At 39.0% G+C, this 14,778-nt stretch overlaps 1 protein-coding gene and 2 long non-coding RNA genes across 4 annotated transcripts; 1 reads left to right on the forward strand and 2 right to left on the reverse strand.

Moving 5' to 3' along the window:
* The first annotated feature begins 712 nt into the window (after positions 1-712).
* tnnt3a (troponin T type 3a (skeletal, fast)) lies at positions 713-11,582 on the forward strand. 2 transcript variants are annotated; one of them, XM_020492370.2, is made up of 13 exons: positions 713-794; positions 3,010-3,049; positions 3,167-3,171; positions 3,999-4,010; positions 7,180-7,198; positions 7,766-7,805; positions 8,448-8,564; positions 8,770-8,847; positions 8,957-9,070; positions 9,218-9,330; positions 9,620-9,710; positions 10,253-10,293; positions 11,293-11,582. In XM_020492370.2, the coding sequence occupies exons 2-13, from the start codon at positions 3,030-3,032 to the stop codon at positions 11,324-11,326; spliced, it is 684 nt and encodes a 227-aa protein (XP_020347959.1). In that variant the 5' UTR covers positions 713-794; positions 3,010-3,029; the 3' UTR covers positions 11,327-11,582. The 2 variants fall into 2 exon arrangements, with proteins under 2 accessions (XP_020347959.1, XP_020347960.1); XM_020492371.2 differs by lacking the exon at positions 3,999-4,010.
* LOC109897799 (uncharacterized) lies at positions 4,064-4,324 on the reverse strand. The gene is made up of 2 exons (XR_004211162.1): positions 4,239-4,324; positions 4,064-4,166 (listed from the first exon to the last, which is right to left on the reverse strand). It is a non-coding gene; the product is annotated as an uncharacterized LOC109897799 (long non-coding RNA).
* LOC116375797 (uncharacterized) lies at positions 4,379-4,895 on the reverse strand. Its single transcript, XR_004211161.1, has 3 exons — positions 4,639-4,895; positions 4,503-4,598; positions 4,379-4,462 (listed from the first exon to the last, which is right to left on the reverse strand). It is a non-coding gene; the product is annotated as an uncharacterized LOC116375797 (long non-coding RNA).
* Positions 11,583-14,778: the final 3,196 nt, after the last annotated feature.

Consider the following 14,778-nt stretch of genomic DNA (forward strand, 5'->3'; position numbering starts at 1 on the left):
CTGGGTAGAGTAGAAAAAAGGTCCACCTACTTTTTAATTTGATGTATTTATTTATTTAACGAGGCAAGTACTAAACCAGTCCAATCAAGCACCCAATTTTGCAATTCTATAAGGTGCTGGTGAAGCTAGCAAATTAGACACATTCTCAGCATGACAGGTAGTTCTTGCCCTGGTGTGAATCTAATTCACACTAATACAAGAAATGGACACCGCCACACATATCTTACCATCATAGCCTGTTTATGAAGTGCAATTAGACCGACAGGTCAGTCTATTTTAAAACTGCTGAAGACATTGATTGTTGATTCAGCAAATAATGTCAAGGGTTGAGTACAGTAACAGTTACACAGACTGTCCACAGATCCTGTCGTCCTTTGATCGGGCCATTGACATACATTATGTTTATGTATCTATCTAAGCTCCCTGTCCTGTGGAAAAGGAACAAGTCCACCATCTGATTGCCTCACTGACGTTCCTGTCTTGTTTAACTTTTAAGTTATTTTTGCTTGCCTAACATGACAGCAAATATAGCAACAGGGGTATTTTAGCTGTCCCTCTCCCAACTTAAGGCCTCCCTCCCTACCCCACAATCCATCCATCTCCTTATTGAGTGCCGGGTCTAAGACGCCGAGACATCCCGCGGCCTCGCCTCTTACGGCTCCTTGGCCAATAGGGACCCCCCGTGGATCAAGTGTCACTATAACAGAAGGACATAATCAGGGTGGTAATTCTGCAGAACCTTACAGCCAGTCTCGGCCACCAGGGAGCTCATTTCTTCTGTACGCTTTTCTGAGGTAAGAGAGAGAGAGAGACAGAGAGAGAGAGAGGGGTTGGAAGGAAGAGAGAGAGAGTGAGTGAGTGAGTAGAACAAGAGGAGAGAGTGAGAGAGAGATAAAAAGATTAAGATCAAGTGCAATTTTAAGATCTCAGGGCCCCCCTAGCTGTCTCCTTTCAAGAACAGCTAAATCGACACGTGCAAAACCACTGCCACTGTGTTAAAACACTCAGGCTTTAAAACAGTCAGCTGCTCCGTGTTGAGGTCAAGGGTGAGGAGGACCCACCCAGGGGGATAAGGAGAGGTGAAGGGAACATACAGGTTTCTATAAAAGCTTCTATCTTGACTTGATCAGTAGAGGGTGGGTGTCTCTTTTTGCTTTGACATTTGGAGTTACGGTCGGCTACATTGAATAGGTGGGATTTTCTTAGAACATCATTCTTGAAAGCCACTGGACATGTAGAATGACTTGAGACAAGTGTCAATGTTTTGTGTCATGAAATGCTAGAATAGGTGTGAAAGTATGTTGTTGTTGTTGTTGTTGTAGTATCTGCTATGTGCTGGTAAAAGTGACTTAAGCGGTGAAAGGGTCTTGGGTGCTACAAAGGGTTTGGGGTGAGGCCTGGCTCCAACTGGCTATCGTTAAACCTGGGATTTACAAATGGCCCTCTAAGACTTGTAGCTATGTTGTGGAGCTGATCCAACCGTTTAAGTAACAGGTAAGGCTAAGAGGAGGGAATCTAAAGATATGCTCAAAGCTACCTCAATGTTAGGGTTGGGAACAGTATTGCTAGCACTATACTGGTCTTTTGTGAGACGGTAAACAGATAGCTGGACAGATATCTGGTGAATAGATATGTTTGCTTGAGTGTATGTCGCAGCAGTGTTGGAGATAGTGTCATAGAGAGGAAGGTGTGACATTTGATAGTTTATGTTATCCAGGATCCCCGTGAACTAGGATAACATGGTGGTGCATTAAGCCTTCCATACTTAGGATAAACACATAGACACTACTACCGTTACAGTGCCCGTTGAACTATAGCCTGATTTTTGAAATCAAGCCAGAAATGTTTAGGTATCAGAATAGTATTGGGATTTCAAGAAACAATCTTTGACTTTCCTTCTTTTACATTATCAAACAGTTTGATGTAATTTCATTATTCCGCTTTACCCCATTTTTGTTTTTCATCTATGACAAGTTAATATGTCACCATGGAATCAGAGAAAAGTGTCTGAAATGCCTATGTGAGGGAGTAGCCTGCATAAGGAAATTAAATTAGAATTACTGATACTATTCCTAGACAAAGAACCTGATCTGTGCTTTGGAAATCGGATCCTGGACATGTTTCTCAGAGACATTTGCAGCTGTCTGTGGGAATAGTCATGATGTGCGAGGAGGCCTCCAGGGCGGCCTTAACAGTTATAGGAGGACGGTTTACAAATGCAAAGGCTAATGCAATGTAAACATCCTGGTAATGTATGCTAATCAATTCAAATTGCATACTTTGGGGATTTTTCATCAGATTATGATACATTGTCTGACAAGATAACAATAAGTTGCGAAACAAAAACATTGTCTGACAAGATAACAATAAGTTGCGAAACAAAAACTAAATCAGAAGCAAAAGCCCACTGTATACAGACGTCAATTCAACGTTGATTCCACGTTGGTTCAATGTAATTGAATTGAAATTGTGTGCCCAGTGGGAGGTAGCCAATGGCCTACTAAAATTGGCCTAGAAAGTGACAGAATGCCTTTAAAATGTTGATAAAGAGCTAGGGCATCATGTTTCTAAAGATAGGCGTTTCCTAGCACCTATGTTGAGGCATGGAATTTGACCAAGAGATTAAGTTAACTTGAGGGCCAGGGGAGAGGGAGGGGAGGAAGGAGGCATACATATCTGTATGGGGGTCTCATTTATTGTCTGAGAAGCAGAATTGTGAGTGTGTTGAATTTCAGTCTTATACCATTTCCTAACACTAATTATTAAACAGTTCTCAAAAGGTTGTGATTCAAAAGCATGCCTTTATAAATCCTGCACATTTTTCCTGTAACACAATTTCTTAAAAAATGTTGGTGAAATGTTATTATATTAGGGTTGGGTTCTGGTAAGGGGAGAATACATTTTAGAGCCTGGGACCATAACCCCATGCTGTAAATACTTCTAGTGACTTGGGCGTGGCCTCCTTGGCGTCTTAGTGAAAGTGTCTCTCTTTCTTCCCTTGTACCTCAGGTGCAAAGTCCACTGTCATCATGTCTGACACAGAGGAAGTGTAAGTATTGGTAACATTAGTTTTCATCCTCACAATTACTTCATCCAGATTTCCCATGCATCATGTTGTTTTGACTGCCTGAATAAACGTGCAATATCTTCTTCTATCCTTTCACAGCGAAGGTAAGTAACTTTATTACTTTATTATTGCTAGATATCATTATTGTCTCTTGTCATTATCATAGTCATTTTATATCAGTAATTGTTCAATCGTATGCTGGATCGTTCTGTATGTTTTTGAAACAATGCCTAACTGATTTCAGTCCTCTATGCAGAATAGTTCGATGCAATGGACAAACTTGGATTCCCTCCTTGGAGTTCAAGTTGTGTTCAATACTGCCCTCTACAGCTCAACAGCATATATTGACTTTGTTTATGATACTGTGAATGTGGAGAAAGCCGTGACTTAGGGATCTTTTCAATCTGTAAAGCTGAACTTCCAGTTTCAGGATGGTTTCAGAAGCCAATGTTGATAACAGGCCGTGCGGTAAATGAATCCTATACATCAAAAATTAGATTGAATTAAAGCATACCTTTAAATTATTTTCTAAATGTCAGACTACATACATATATTATTAGTCTGTTAGCAACAGCTCCCTGCAGCTCTGTAGACCTTTCCCAGTAATACTGTCCTCCTAGTCTGCCCATATTCTGTCTAAATACAAATACATAATGTGTCTCCTCATTATGGAGGTAGATGAATCAAGCCTATTATACCAGGCCATGAAATGTTTTGTCTGCTCAAAAGTCTGGGAACTTGATACCATTTGATTAGCTATGGAGGACTGTATTGTGTACGCATACAACGGATCCCTACTGTACCCATATTTACAGTATATTATATATACTAAATATTTTAAACTGATATATTGGGTACAGCCGGGTTCTTTTGGTAACACTATTGTTTTACTGCTTTCTTTCTCCGAAAAAAAACAAAACTCTCCATGGAGGCGAGGGAGAAGGTAAAAAAACAATGACGCTCAGACTACGAAGACGGTCATGTCATCTATACTAATTTGTCATTGTTTCGCTCTTGATCTTCAGTGTGTTTGAGAATGTGTGTTCAACTCATTGGATCTTCATGTAGCTCGTAGCATGTTGGATAACGCTAATGCTACCTCACTTCGTCAGAATAATGCTACCTCACTTCATCAGACTAATGCTACCTCACTTCATCAGAATAATGCTACCTCACTTCGTCAGAATAATGCTACCTCACTTCATCAGACTAATGCTACCTCACTTCATCAGACTAATGCTACCTCACTTCATCAGAATAATGCTACCTCCTCATTCAAACGTCTCACTTCATCAGACTAATGCTACCTCACTTCATCAGAATAATGCTACCTCCTCATTCAAATGTCTCACTTCATCAGACTAATGCTACCTCACTTCATCAGACTAATGCTACCTCCTCATTCAAACATCTCACTTCATCAGACTAATGCTACCTCACTTCATCAGACTAATGCTACCTCACTTCATCAGACTAATGCTACCTCACTTCATCAGACTAATGCTACCTCACTTCATCAGACTAATGCTACCTCCTCATTCAAACATCTCACTTCATCAGACTAATGCTACCTCACTTCATCAGACTAATGCTACCTCCTCATTCAAACATCTCACTTCATCAGACTAATGCTACCTCACTTCCTCAGACTAATGCTACCTCACTTCATCAGACTAATGCTACCTCACTTGATCAGACTAATGCTACCTCCTCATTCAAACGCCTCACTTCATCAGGTCCCTGTTCATAAGATTATGTTTTTATTGTCACATACACCGGATGGGTGCAGTGAAATGTGTTGTTTTACAGGGTCAGTCATAGTAGTACGGCGCCACTGGAGCAAATTAGTGTTAAGTGCCTTGCTCAAGGGCACATCGTGAGATTTTTCACCTTGTTGGCTCGGGTATTCGAACCAGCGACCTTTTGGTTACTGGCCCAATGCTATGCTACCTGCCACCCTAAGAAGAGGGATAAGATAATATGTCTAGTATTGCCTCTGCAGATCTAGTCATTGACAACTTAACTCTTTCTCCTGCTTGCTTTTGTCTATGCCTCATGCAGTGCCACCTGGTGGTCACGACCATGAACTAATTTCCTCTTTCTCTAAAGAACACAAGCTCTTTCTCATGCTTCCATTCATTAACCTATCCACCCCCCTTCCTCTCCCTGGTTACTCAAGGCATGTTGTGTAGCCGTAGCAGAGGACGTAGTTGAAGAGGTAGTTGAAAAGGTAGTTGAAGAAGTAGTTGAATAGGTAGTTGAAGAGGTAGTTGAAGAATAAGTGATAGAGGAAGAGGTAGAAGTGGCTCCAGAGCCAGAGGCAGAGGAAGGTATGTTGGCATGTGGTATTCTATCATCCTTGTAGATGCAGCAGTGCACTCCACCTGTTACAGACAGACAGACAGACAGACAGACAGACAGACAGACAGACAGACAGACAGACAGACAGACAGACAGACAGACAGACAGACAGACAGACAGACAGACAGACAGACAGACAGACAGACAGACAGACAGACAGACAGACAGACAGACAGACAGACAGACAGACAGACAGACAGACAGACAGACAGACAGACAGACAGACAGACAGACAGACAGACAGACAGACAGACAGACAGATAGGGCTGTGTTTCTAGTGCAAACTTCTAACCCTATAATATGATCCTTAATGTTACAAATATATATTTTTTAAGTAATAATACATGTTATACATTCAAAGAGGCAGTCACACCATTGATGATTAATTAAATATATGGCAACCCGATGTAAGTCATTATCAGTGTTTATGCCCCTTTCTCTAAGAGGAGAAAACTTACCCCTGTGCTTCTACTATGACCCTGAAAAGGAATAATCTCTATTATACATGCACATGTGTTTGTTGTGACAGTTACTTGTTAACTGAATTAAACTTTGAGGTGCTATTGTGTGAGATACATTTACAAATCCATAACTCTTGTTCCACACACTGTTGAAGTGTTAAGCTAAAGTAATTCATAGTGCTTAGCCCGACAAAGTATAATTTATATTTCAAATATGAAAGAGAGACGACATAAATGCGTGAGCGTAGGTAGACTATATTACAGTATGCAGCCTATAGTTTGATTAGTCAGCCCTTATTGCTGTTTAATTAACTTTTATTTTCATTGCTTTCTGCATGCAGAGGTCAATGAAGAGGAAGGTCCGTTGATTAAAGATGAATTATCTGTGTCACTCTGGTCGGTATACAGGACTGGCTTTATATTGTCCATATCCCAGGTTTGAGGTCTCACTATATTGGGGGAATGTCTGTTGTCATGCCTGTCTGTCAGATCAAGGAGCACTGCGAAATTAGCCAACTCTAAACAAAATTTAAATTAAGATCTGATAGGGAAAAAAATCCATTATAAATGGTATAGTTTGAGGGGGGGGGGGGGGGGGGGTTAAGAAAAAGGATGAAAGAATATGAAATGCTAACATTTGCTTAACCCTGCAGTGACCCCACTGTTCAACCCTCCTTGCTATAACCACTCGATATTAGCATGGTGTGCACCAAACACATAACAAGAGAAATAACAAGTCAAGAACTTCAAAGTCCATCTTCTAACAATGACATATGTGTTGTCTTGCTTGTGGAAATTGTGTGTGGGACAAGCCGTCAACACTATACTGTTTAACCATTTTTATTTGAAAGTTAAACACTTTGCCTGTCTTTAAGGAGTTTTTTCAGTTTATTATTGTCATTAAATATACAAGTGGACTTTCCTTATTCTAAAACCAGACCACACTTTAGAATTAAATCCTGCACATATAAAACAAGTGTATATTCTCCAACTGTGTGTGCAAAGTTTTTTATGTTAAGTAAATATGTGAGATTTAGATTTCTGTCAGTTTGTGGTTATTTTTCTTTTGATTTTTAAATCACTAACGAACATTGACTACCTCAAATGAAAAGCCAGGCTACAATCAGGAATATCTACCTGCAGACCCATTATTTTCCATTTAATGTAAAAACATCCAAGTAATGCCTGATTCTTTTTTTTGCCTGAGAATTACTCATCTGCTGTATTTGCTGATGTGTGCATTTCTAACCCAATAACATGTACTTGTCCTCTTCATTTCTTAATATACAGCCCACAGGCCACAGTTCAAGTAAGTTATCTTTTCATGTAACCTCTCATTTCATTGTACACATTTATATCTAGAAACATATTACTGCATAGAAAGACTGCATTCCTATTCCCAATTCCATTTCAATCTCTCCTTAAAATTAAAATTATTCTTAAGTGTGATAGTCAAAACGTTCAGCTGTCTTATTTTACATAGGCCTAGCCCACCAGAAATGTATTTATTCAGATATATCTTATTATTATTATTATTATTATTTCATTGTCCTTGTTTTAGGTCAACATCATATCAAATTATAAATATGTGATTCATTTGAATACAAACAAGAAACAACATAACATAAAATATAACATAAGCAACAGAAAACAAACTAGCGGCAGTAAACAGAAAAATATATATATATTTTGAAATTCCCTTTCAGTTCTCTGTTCTCTTACAATGTTGCATTACCCCTAACATTATTACATGATATAACCTTTATAATAAATCACATTATTACACTTTGATTACATGCGTAAAAATAAACGTTATTTATTTTTATGTTTTAAATTTTCCATAGATTCACTGTTATTTTATATTGACACTTCTCAGGGCACCAAAGATTCCTGATGGCGAGAAAGTTGACTTTGATGTAAGTAACTATAGTCCTTCATACATCATGACTATCTGGAGACAGCTGGCTGGATAAATACCAGGGCCAATGTCAGAGATGACGACATTTTATTTCCAAAACGCTATATCCACCTATTTTTTGGTAAAAAAAACTAATTTCATAAAAAATGTTTGCTTATGGATACCTTCATGTGTATGTAAAATATTACTGTTCTCAGATTTAGATGTGGATGAAAATGGGGTTTTATGCAAATCGCTATATGCATTGGTTTTCGTTTTGGAATTAAAGATGCACTATGCAGAAATCGCTCCACCACTAAAATGCTAATAGTTCACCTAAGTTCACTAAGTATAGTGTAGAGAATCATTGTACCATCTAAACTGCTGTGAAATATATTTTCCATACCAAAAATACTGTATTTTCAGCTGTTTAAAGCTGGTGTACAAAACCGAAAGTAAAAAACGAAATTTAAGAACGGGAAGCATAGAAATAGCACACACAGAACAGATCCATTGCTTCTTAGACTTGCTTTCAATGAGAATGACAGATCTACAACACATATTTCTATGTGAATTTGGTCATGTCGCCCCAGAAAGTTACATTTTGCAAATTTGAACTCTTCATGTGCTTAACAAGTGGATCTATTTTCCAACCTTACAGGACATTCAGAAGAAACGTCAGAACAAGGATCTTGTTGAGCTGCAGGCCCTGATCGATGCGCACTTTGAGCATAGAAAGAAGGAGGAGGAGGAACTCATCGCCCTCAAAGAAAGAATTGTGAGTGAGAATTAGTAAATTACATGAAAATATAAACAAGGTCGTAAATTAAAACAAGTTTTGCTTTTTGGACAAGTTCAGTTCATCCCTGTTTGCTTACATTTAGTTCCTAGTCAATAAAACCATGACAAAACGATAAGACGTTGCCGTGCCCACTGGTGGCCAAAGGTATAACAACCAACCGTGTGTGTGTGTGTGTCTGCAGGAGAAGCGTAGGGCTGAGAGGGCCGAGCAGAACAGGATCCGTAGCGAGAAGGAGAAGGAGCGTGCAGCCAGACGTGAGGTTTGTGTCCTCCACCAGTACCACTACTTACCCCTCTGGGTTGTCCTCAACTATCAGCGTTCTGTCAATATAGGACATGTCTGACGTTGTGCTGTGATCTCTAAAACAGGAGGAGAGGCTGAAGAGGGAGGAGGCAGATGCCAAGAAGAAGGCTGATGAGGATGCGAAGAAGAAGTCTGCCCTGTCCAGCATGGGCTCCAACTACAGCAGCCATCTGCAGAAGGTGACCAGTGACCAACCGGTCTTCACAGGACCATACATGATGAATTTATAAAAGATAATTTACTAGTATATAACATATATTTCACCAAAAAATTATTTGTGTACATGTCGGATTAATCTTGTAACCGCTGCCATTCATTTGTAACAGGCTGACTCAAAGAGAGGTGGGAAGAAGGAAACTGAGAGAGAGAAGAAGAAGAAGATCCTGGCAGGCAGACGCAAGGTCCTGAACATCGACCACCTGAATGAAGAAAAACTGAAGTAAGAGTCTGGGAAATTCCCAGTACAAGTACAAACAGACTTGGGCTTTACTTTATGTACAATACTTTGTATGTAGTGTGTTGTTTTTGCAAGGATAAATGGGCCTACAGCGGGTATAGCCAAGTTGTACAAAATTTTTGCAACTGTCCCGTTATCTGAAATGAATGCACACTCTAAGAACACCCTTCAGCCAATCAGAATGAAGTATTCAACCACAGGTATGAATATGGACTCTCCTCAGAGAATTTGTACATTAACTCATCAAGTCATTCTGCATGCTCTGCTCTAGGGAGAAGGCAAAGGAGCTGCATGAATGGATGAAGACGCTGGAGTCTGAGAAGTTTGATAACATGGAGAGGCTGAAGAGGCAGAAGTATGAGGTATGTATCCGATGTCCTGGTTAAAGAAAATAGAAATATACTGTACACTATCCCAGTGATACCACATACAGGACAATGTACATCTGAAAGAATTATGGGCTGTTTATGTTAGGTCTACTCAAGAGCTGAGTTGGTAATATGACGGGCTCTGTTCTTAGAGCAGATACGTCTGGACATGACACATTACACTGTGGCAGAATGGGTGGTACTGGTATCAGCCATGACCTCATAAAAGGTCTAGCTCAGTCAAAATATGACCCGTTTTTCCTGACACTCTTAGAAACAAATATGCTATCTAGAACCTAAAAACGTTATTTGGTCTCCATTGCAAGCCTTTTTTCTAAGAGTGTAGGTTTTTACAGACATTGCTAATGTAAGACACCCTGTTATATATTATAATTGTAAGATACACTGTAAAATTCCAAGTCTTACCTGAGTAAAATCAGGGATGACATTGGGCCTCTGAGTCTGTCCATCCACCTGGTGGCCTTAGTTACGGCCTCTCAGATATGAACACAGCTCTGCTTTGATGTCTCCTCCAGGTCACAACCCTGCGTAAGAGAGTGGAGGAGCTGAGTAAATTGTAAGTAGAGCTGGACAGTTGTCACAGCTCAGGGGGCTCTCCTGGCCCACTGTGGTGCATGGTCTGAAACTTTTGTGAAAAAGTTGCACATTCACACAGGAGGTGATGGAAACAATGCAAAAGGTTCAATGATGGATTGAGGACACAACAAAAAACACCATGGAAGACACAAAATGAAATATTATTGAGTATTGATTATATCTCACTCATTCAGGTTGAAGAGAACATTCTCTGCTATAGAGAGGATATTACACCTGATATACTGACACCACCATGTAATTTTAAAAGAGTTGCAGAGCGATATAAAGTTTCTGTCTATAGAATAGGACACCCGACTGATGCTCAATCATTGAGTTACAGAAAACGTATGTCCTAAAAGCCAGTTCACTAATCAAGTCTTTAGAAATGGTGTGTTTCCACAGGTAAGTTATTCTGTCTAGAGTTCATTCCCACTGAAAGAAGACAGAAACTCGCTAACTATAGCCAATTGTCTCCAACATGTCCTCATTTCCTAAACTCTCTATCCTTGGAAGTTGAGGAGTCAATACTGACACATACACAGCTCACAGACAGTTAACCTAACTATTCCCAATCTCTCATAGTCTACTTTTATTAATTCAAAATATTTCCCCCCTCTTTGGTAAAACAAAATGATACTATAAAAATAATAAAACAAGTAGATGAGAAAGCCTACACAAAAGATCAATGTTCTCACACAGCAGCTGCATGGTGTGTCATAAAGGATAAGCATGAAAACTCTATGATTTGTTTTGAGTGGTCTGATGTAATTGTATGTGATGTGGTTGATGATTGTCAGTTAGACCAATGTCATATTAACAATGGAACAGCATGACTTACTTTGATGTAAAGTCATTTAGATTCAAGTGAATTTAGTAAACTAAAGTCAACATAAGTCTTTATTTGTAGATAAAAATGGGCATCGATAGTCTCTTCATTGGTTGTCTTACTCTGTTTCTCTCTCTTTCTGATGTATTACAGCTCTAAGAAGGGTAAAACCGTCCGCAGAAAGTAAGTGGTCCCGTTCTGCTGCTTGGAGCCCAGACTGCCACTGTACTACCGGACACAGGCCTAATGCAGCAACAACAACACACACTTACGCTAAAGTCATGGCTCAGACAACTACGTTTTACTGTTTGCTGATTCATCCAAGACGTGCCTCAGTCTACAGCACGGAGCCATAGCTGCTGTTGTAGGAATTATCCCTCTTGCTTTCTCGCCCTGGACTGTTTGGTTCTCAGTATTTTTGTAAATAAAGTGTGACTCTTCAACTTTGTCTGTAGATGTTTTATTAACCAAACCCTCAATAAAAAAAACTATACTTTTTGCCATGTAACTTTAAAGTAATTTGTTCATATTAAAAATAATTTCCACTCTAATAAAAGGCAGAATATTGTTGTGTTTGCAAGAGTAGACCTAGATTAACTTGTGGACTTCTTAACTTCTTCGTTAGAAGAAATATTGCATTATAATGAAGGTTTCTTCAACATCCCACCCCACCATTCTGAGGGAAAATGCAAACACTTGAATTGACATCACAATTAGATTGAATTATATTGTAACCTAGATTGAAAGGAGCAAACAATGTTCTGGTATGTAACTATGGAGGGTGGAGAGTGCCAGTTTGAAAAAGCAATGCTTAAACTCTAAATAGGATTGTGAAAATGTTAAATGTATTTTTATTATCGTATCAGTGCACATTAAATAGGCCACAATTACATTGAAAAGTTTAAATGAAAATAGAAAATGGTTGGAAATTGTTAAAAAAATGAATTCTAAATCAAAATTGTAAATGGTAAACAGAAAAAGCCAAATGGTAAACAAAGAATCGCAAATGCAAAGTGGAATTTCAAGTGTCTGTTTTAATTTCCCAACTACCCAATTAAGCATTTTCACTTTTCAATTTCCATTTGAATTGTATTCAAATTTCTTCTTGGAGGTGTGAAGCAGGAGCGCAACTCTGCACCCTCATGTAGTAGTACATCCTAGCCATGTCGGCTCTCTTTTCATTGATTTTAGACTCATGTAACCAACACGCAGCATAGACCTGCTAAGCTGAATCCTCGGGGAGCCAATGCAACTCTGCAGGTCTCAGGCAAGGTTAGGCCTACTCATCATGCATGTGTGGTAACTGAATCACCTCAGTTACAATTCACCATCCTTTGATCTCCTCCTCACAGAGACCAATCTGAGCCATGGCACAATATGAACGGCAGGGTTAGAATAAGGGTGTTCTGCACATCAGAAGAGCAGATTAGTCCGCTAAAAGCCTATAGCCATTGCAACTTTTCAGGTATCAGGCAAGGTTACTCATCATGCGAACAATTAACCAGAAAGAAGTGGTTCTGTGACGATGCACATGTAATGAGGGCAATTCCAAGGTAGCAGAATGATTTTTATTTTATTTATTTTATAAACCATAAAGAAATGAAAATTGTAAAACAGATTTACTTGAAGAACAGTGTAGATGTAGTTTGGTAACAGAATGATTGTTTGTGGTGTTTGTGCCGGCATCTGGTTCCAAACTTGGTATCTGTACTGTTCTTCAAGTAAATATGTTTTTGTAAGTTTAACTTCAAATGAAAAATCTGAGTCTCAGCATCATTTTGTTACTGTGGAATTGCCCATGAGTAACTTTTGCCTAGTGTTAATTTTCTGTTAACCATTTGCCATTTACTGTTGACCATTTACTATTTTATTTAAAATTTCTGATGACCGTTTCGTCAATTTCAATTAACCATTTTCAATATTCGCACTTCAGTAGCAGAGGTGCAAAAATATGGCAGCCCCAATGCACTTACCACAAATGCCTTGTTTGCTAAATTCGCTGTTGCTCTCCTTTTTTGTGTCTTCATAAGCACAGTATAGATGATCCCAGTTCTAACTCCATGATGACGGCCATTTTAAAAACCAAAAAAGTATCATCTGAATATTTGTTGGCTTGTTGAACCATGTCGCACGCCGTAGTTTAAAAACTGTATTAATGTCACGCCCTGACCTTAGTTATCTTTGTTTTCTTTATTATTTTGGTTAGGCCAGGGTGTGACGAGGGTGGTATGTGTGTTTTTGTCTTGTCTAGGTTTTTTTTGTAATTCTATGGGGTTTTGGTATGTCTAGGTATATGTAGGTCTATGGTGGCCTGAATTGGTTCCCAATCAGAGACAGCTGTTTATAGTTGTCTCTGATTGGGGATCCTATTTAGGTTACCATTTTCCATTTTGGTTTTGTGCGTTATTGTCTATGTGTAGTTGCATGTCAGCAATCGTGTCTTATAGCGTCATGTTTGTTTTGTTAGTTTGTTTAGTGTTCGTCATGTAATAAAGAATGTATTCTTATCATGCTGCGCCTTGGTCTCCTCGTTATGAAGAACGTGACAATCAAGGGATGATAGAGGCTTTTCCCAATGACACAAAACATGTCAAACAAAAATGAGAGCAAGATCTGGTAGAAGCTAGTGATGATGATGAATGGATACAGATGTGTTTGAATGCCCAGTCATCTTCATATCTTCTCAGACATAAATTACTGCAGTTTAAGGCCATCCATAGAACATAGTGACACTGAAATACATGCACTCAGAAATGTCATTCCTCTGCTGGAGTTGTAAAACACAAAAGGGCACATATTTGCACATGTTATGGTCTTGCGAGGGCTTGTTGAATTCTAGTTAAGAGCATGTACTTTTATCTCAGCATGTCTAAAGGTTCTCCCTTCTCCCTGTTTTTGTTTGCTTGGAAATGTTGATACTGGAGACTATTATCTGAAGAAACTGTGCAACCAAGCATTTATAGTAGCTAAGAAATACATTGGCATTTTTTGGAAGGTTGGTTATCCTCCCACAATGTGAAGTTATGTATCACTAGATTTGATTTAATACCAGATTAAGGGTTTACTGGGCAACTTTCATAAGATCTGGATGCCTTATATGCAATGCAGTACGACTAAAGGAGTCTGTTTTGAAAACATGCCCACGTCAGAGGAGAAACAGTGCCTTGCAAAAGTTTTCACCCCCATTAGCATTTTTCCTATTTTGTTGCTTTACAACCTGTCATTTAAATAGATTTTTATTCGGATTTCGAGTAATGGACACACAAAATAGTCCAAATTGTTGAAGTGAAATTAAATAAATAACTTGTTTCAAAAAAAATTCTAACGGAAAAGTGTTGTGTGCATATGTATTCACCCCCTTGACTATTAAGCCACTAAATAAAATCTGGTGGAACCAATTACCTTCAGAGGTCACATAATTAGGGAAATAAAGTCCACCTGTGCAATCTAAGTGTCACATGATCTGTCACATGATCTCAGTGAATATATACACCGGTTCTGAAAGGCCCCAGAGTCTGCAACATCCCTAAGCAAGGGGCACCACCAAGCATACGGCTTCATGAAGACCAAGGAGCTCTCCAAACAGGTCAGGGACAAAGTTGTGGAGAAGTACAGATCAGGGTTGGGTTATGAAAAAGT

This window comes from Oncorhynchus kisutch, linkage group LG10, assembly GCF_002021735.2.
Source record: "Oncorhynchus kisutch isolate 150728-3 linkage group LG10, Okis_V2, whole genome shotgun sequence".
NCBI lineage: Eukaryota > Metazoa > Chordata > Actinopteri > Salmoniformes > Salmonidae > Oncorhynchus > Oncorhynchus kisutch.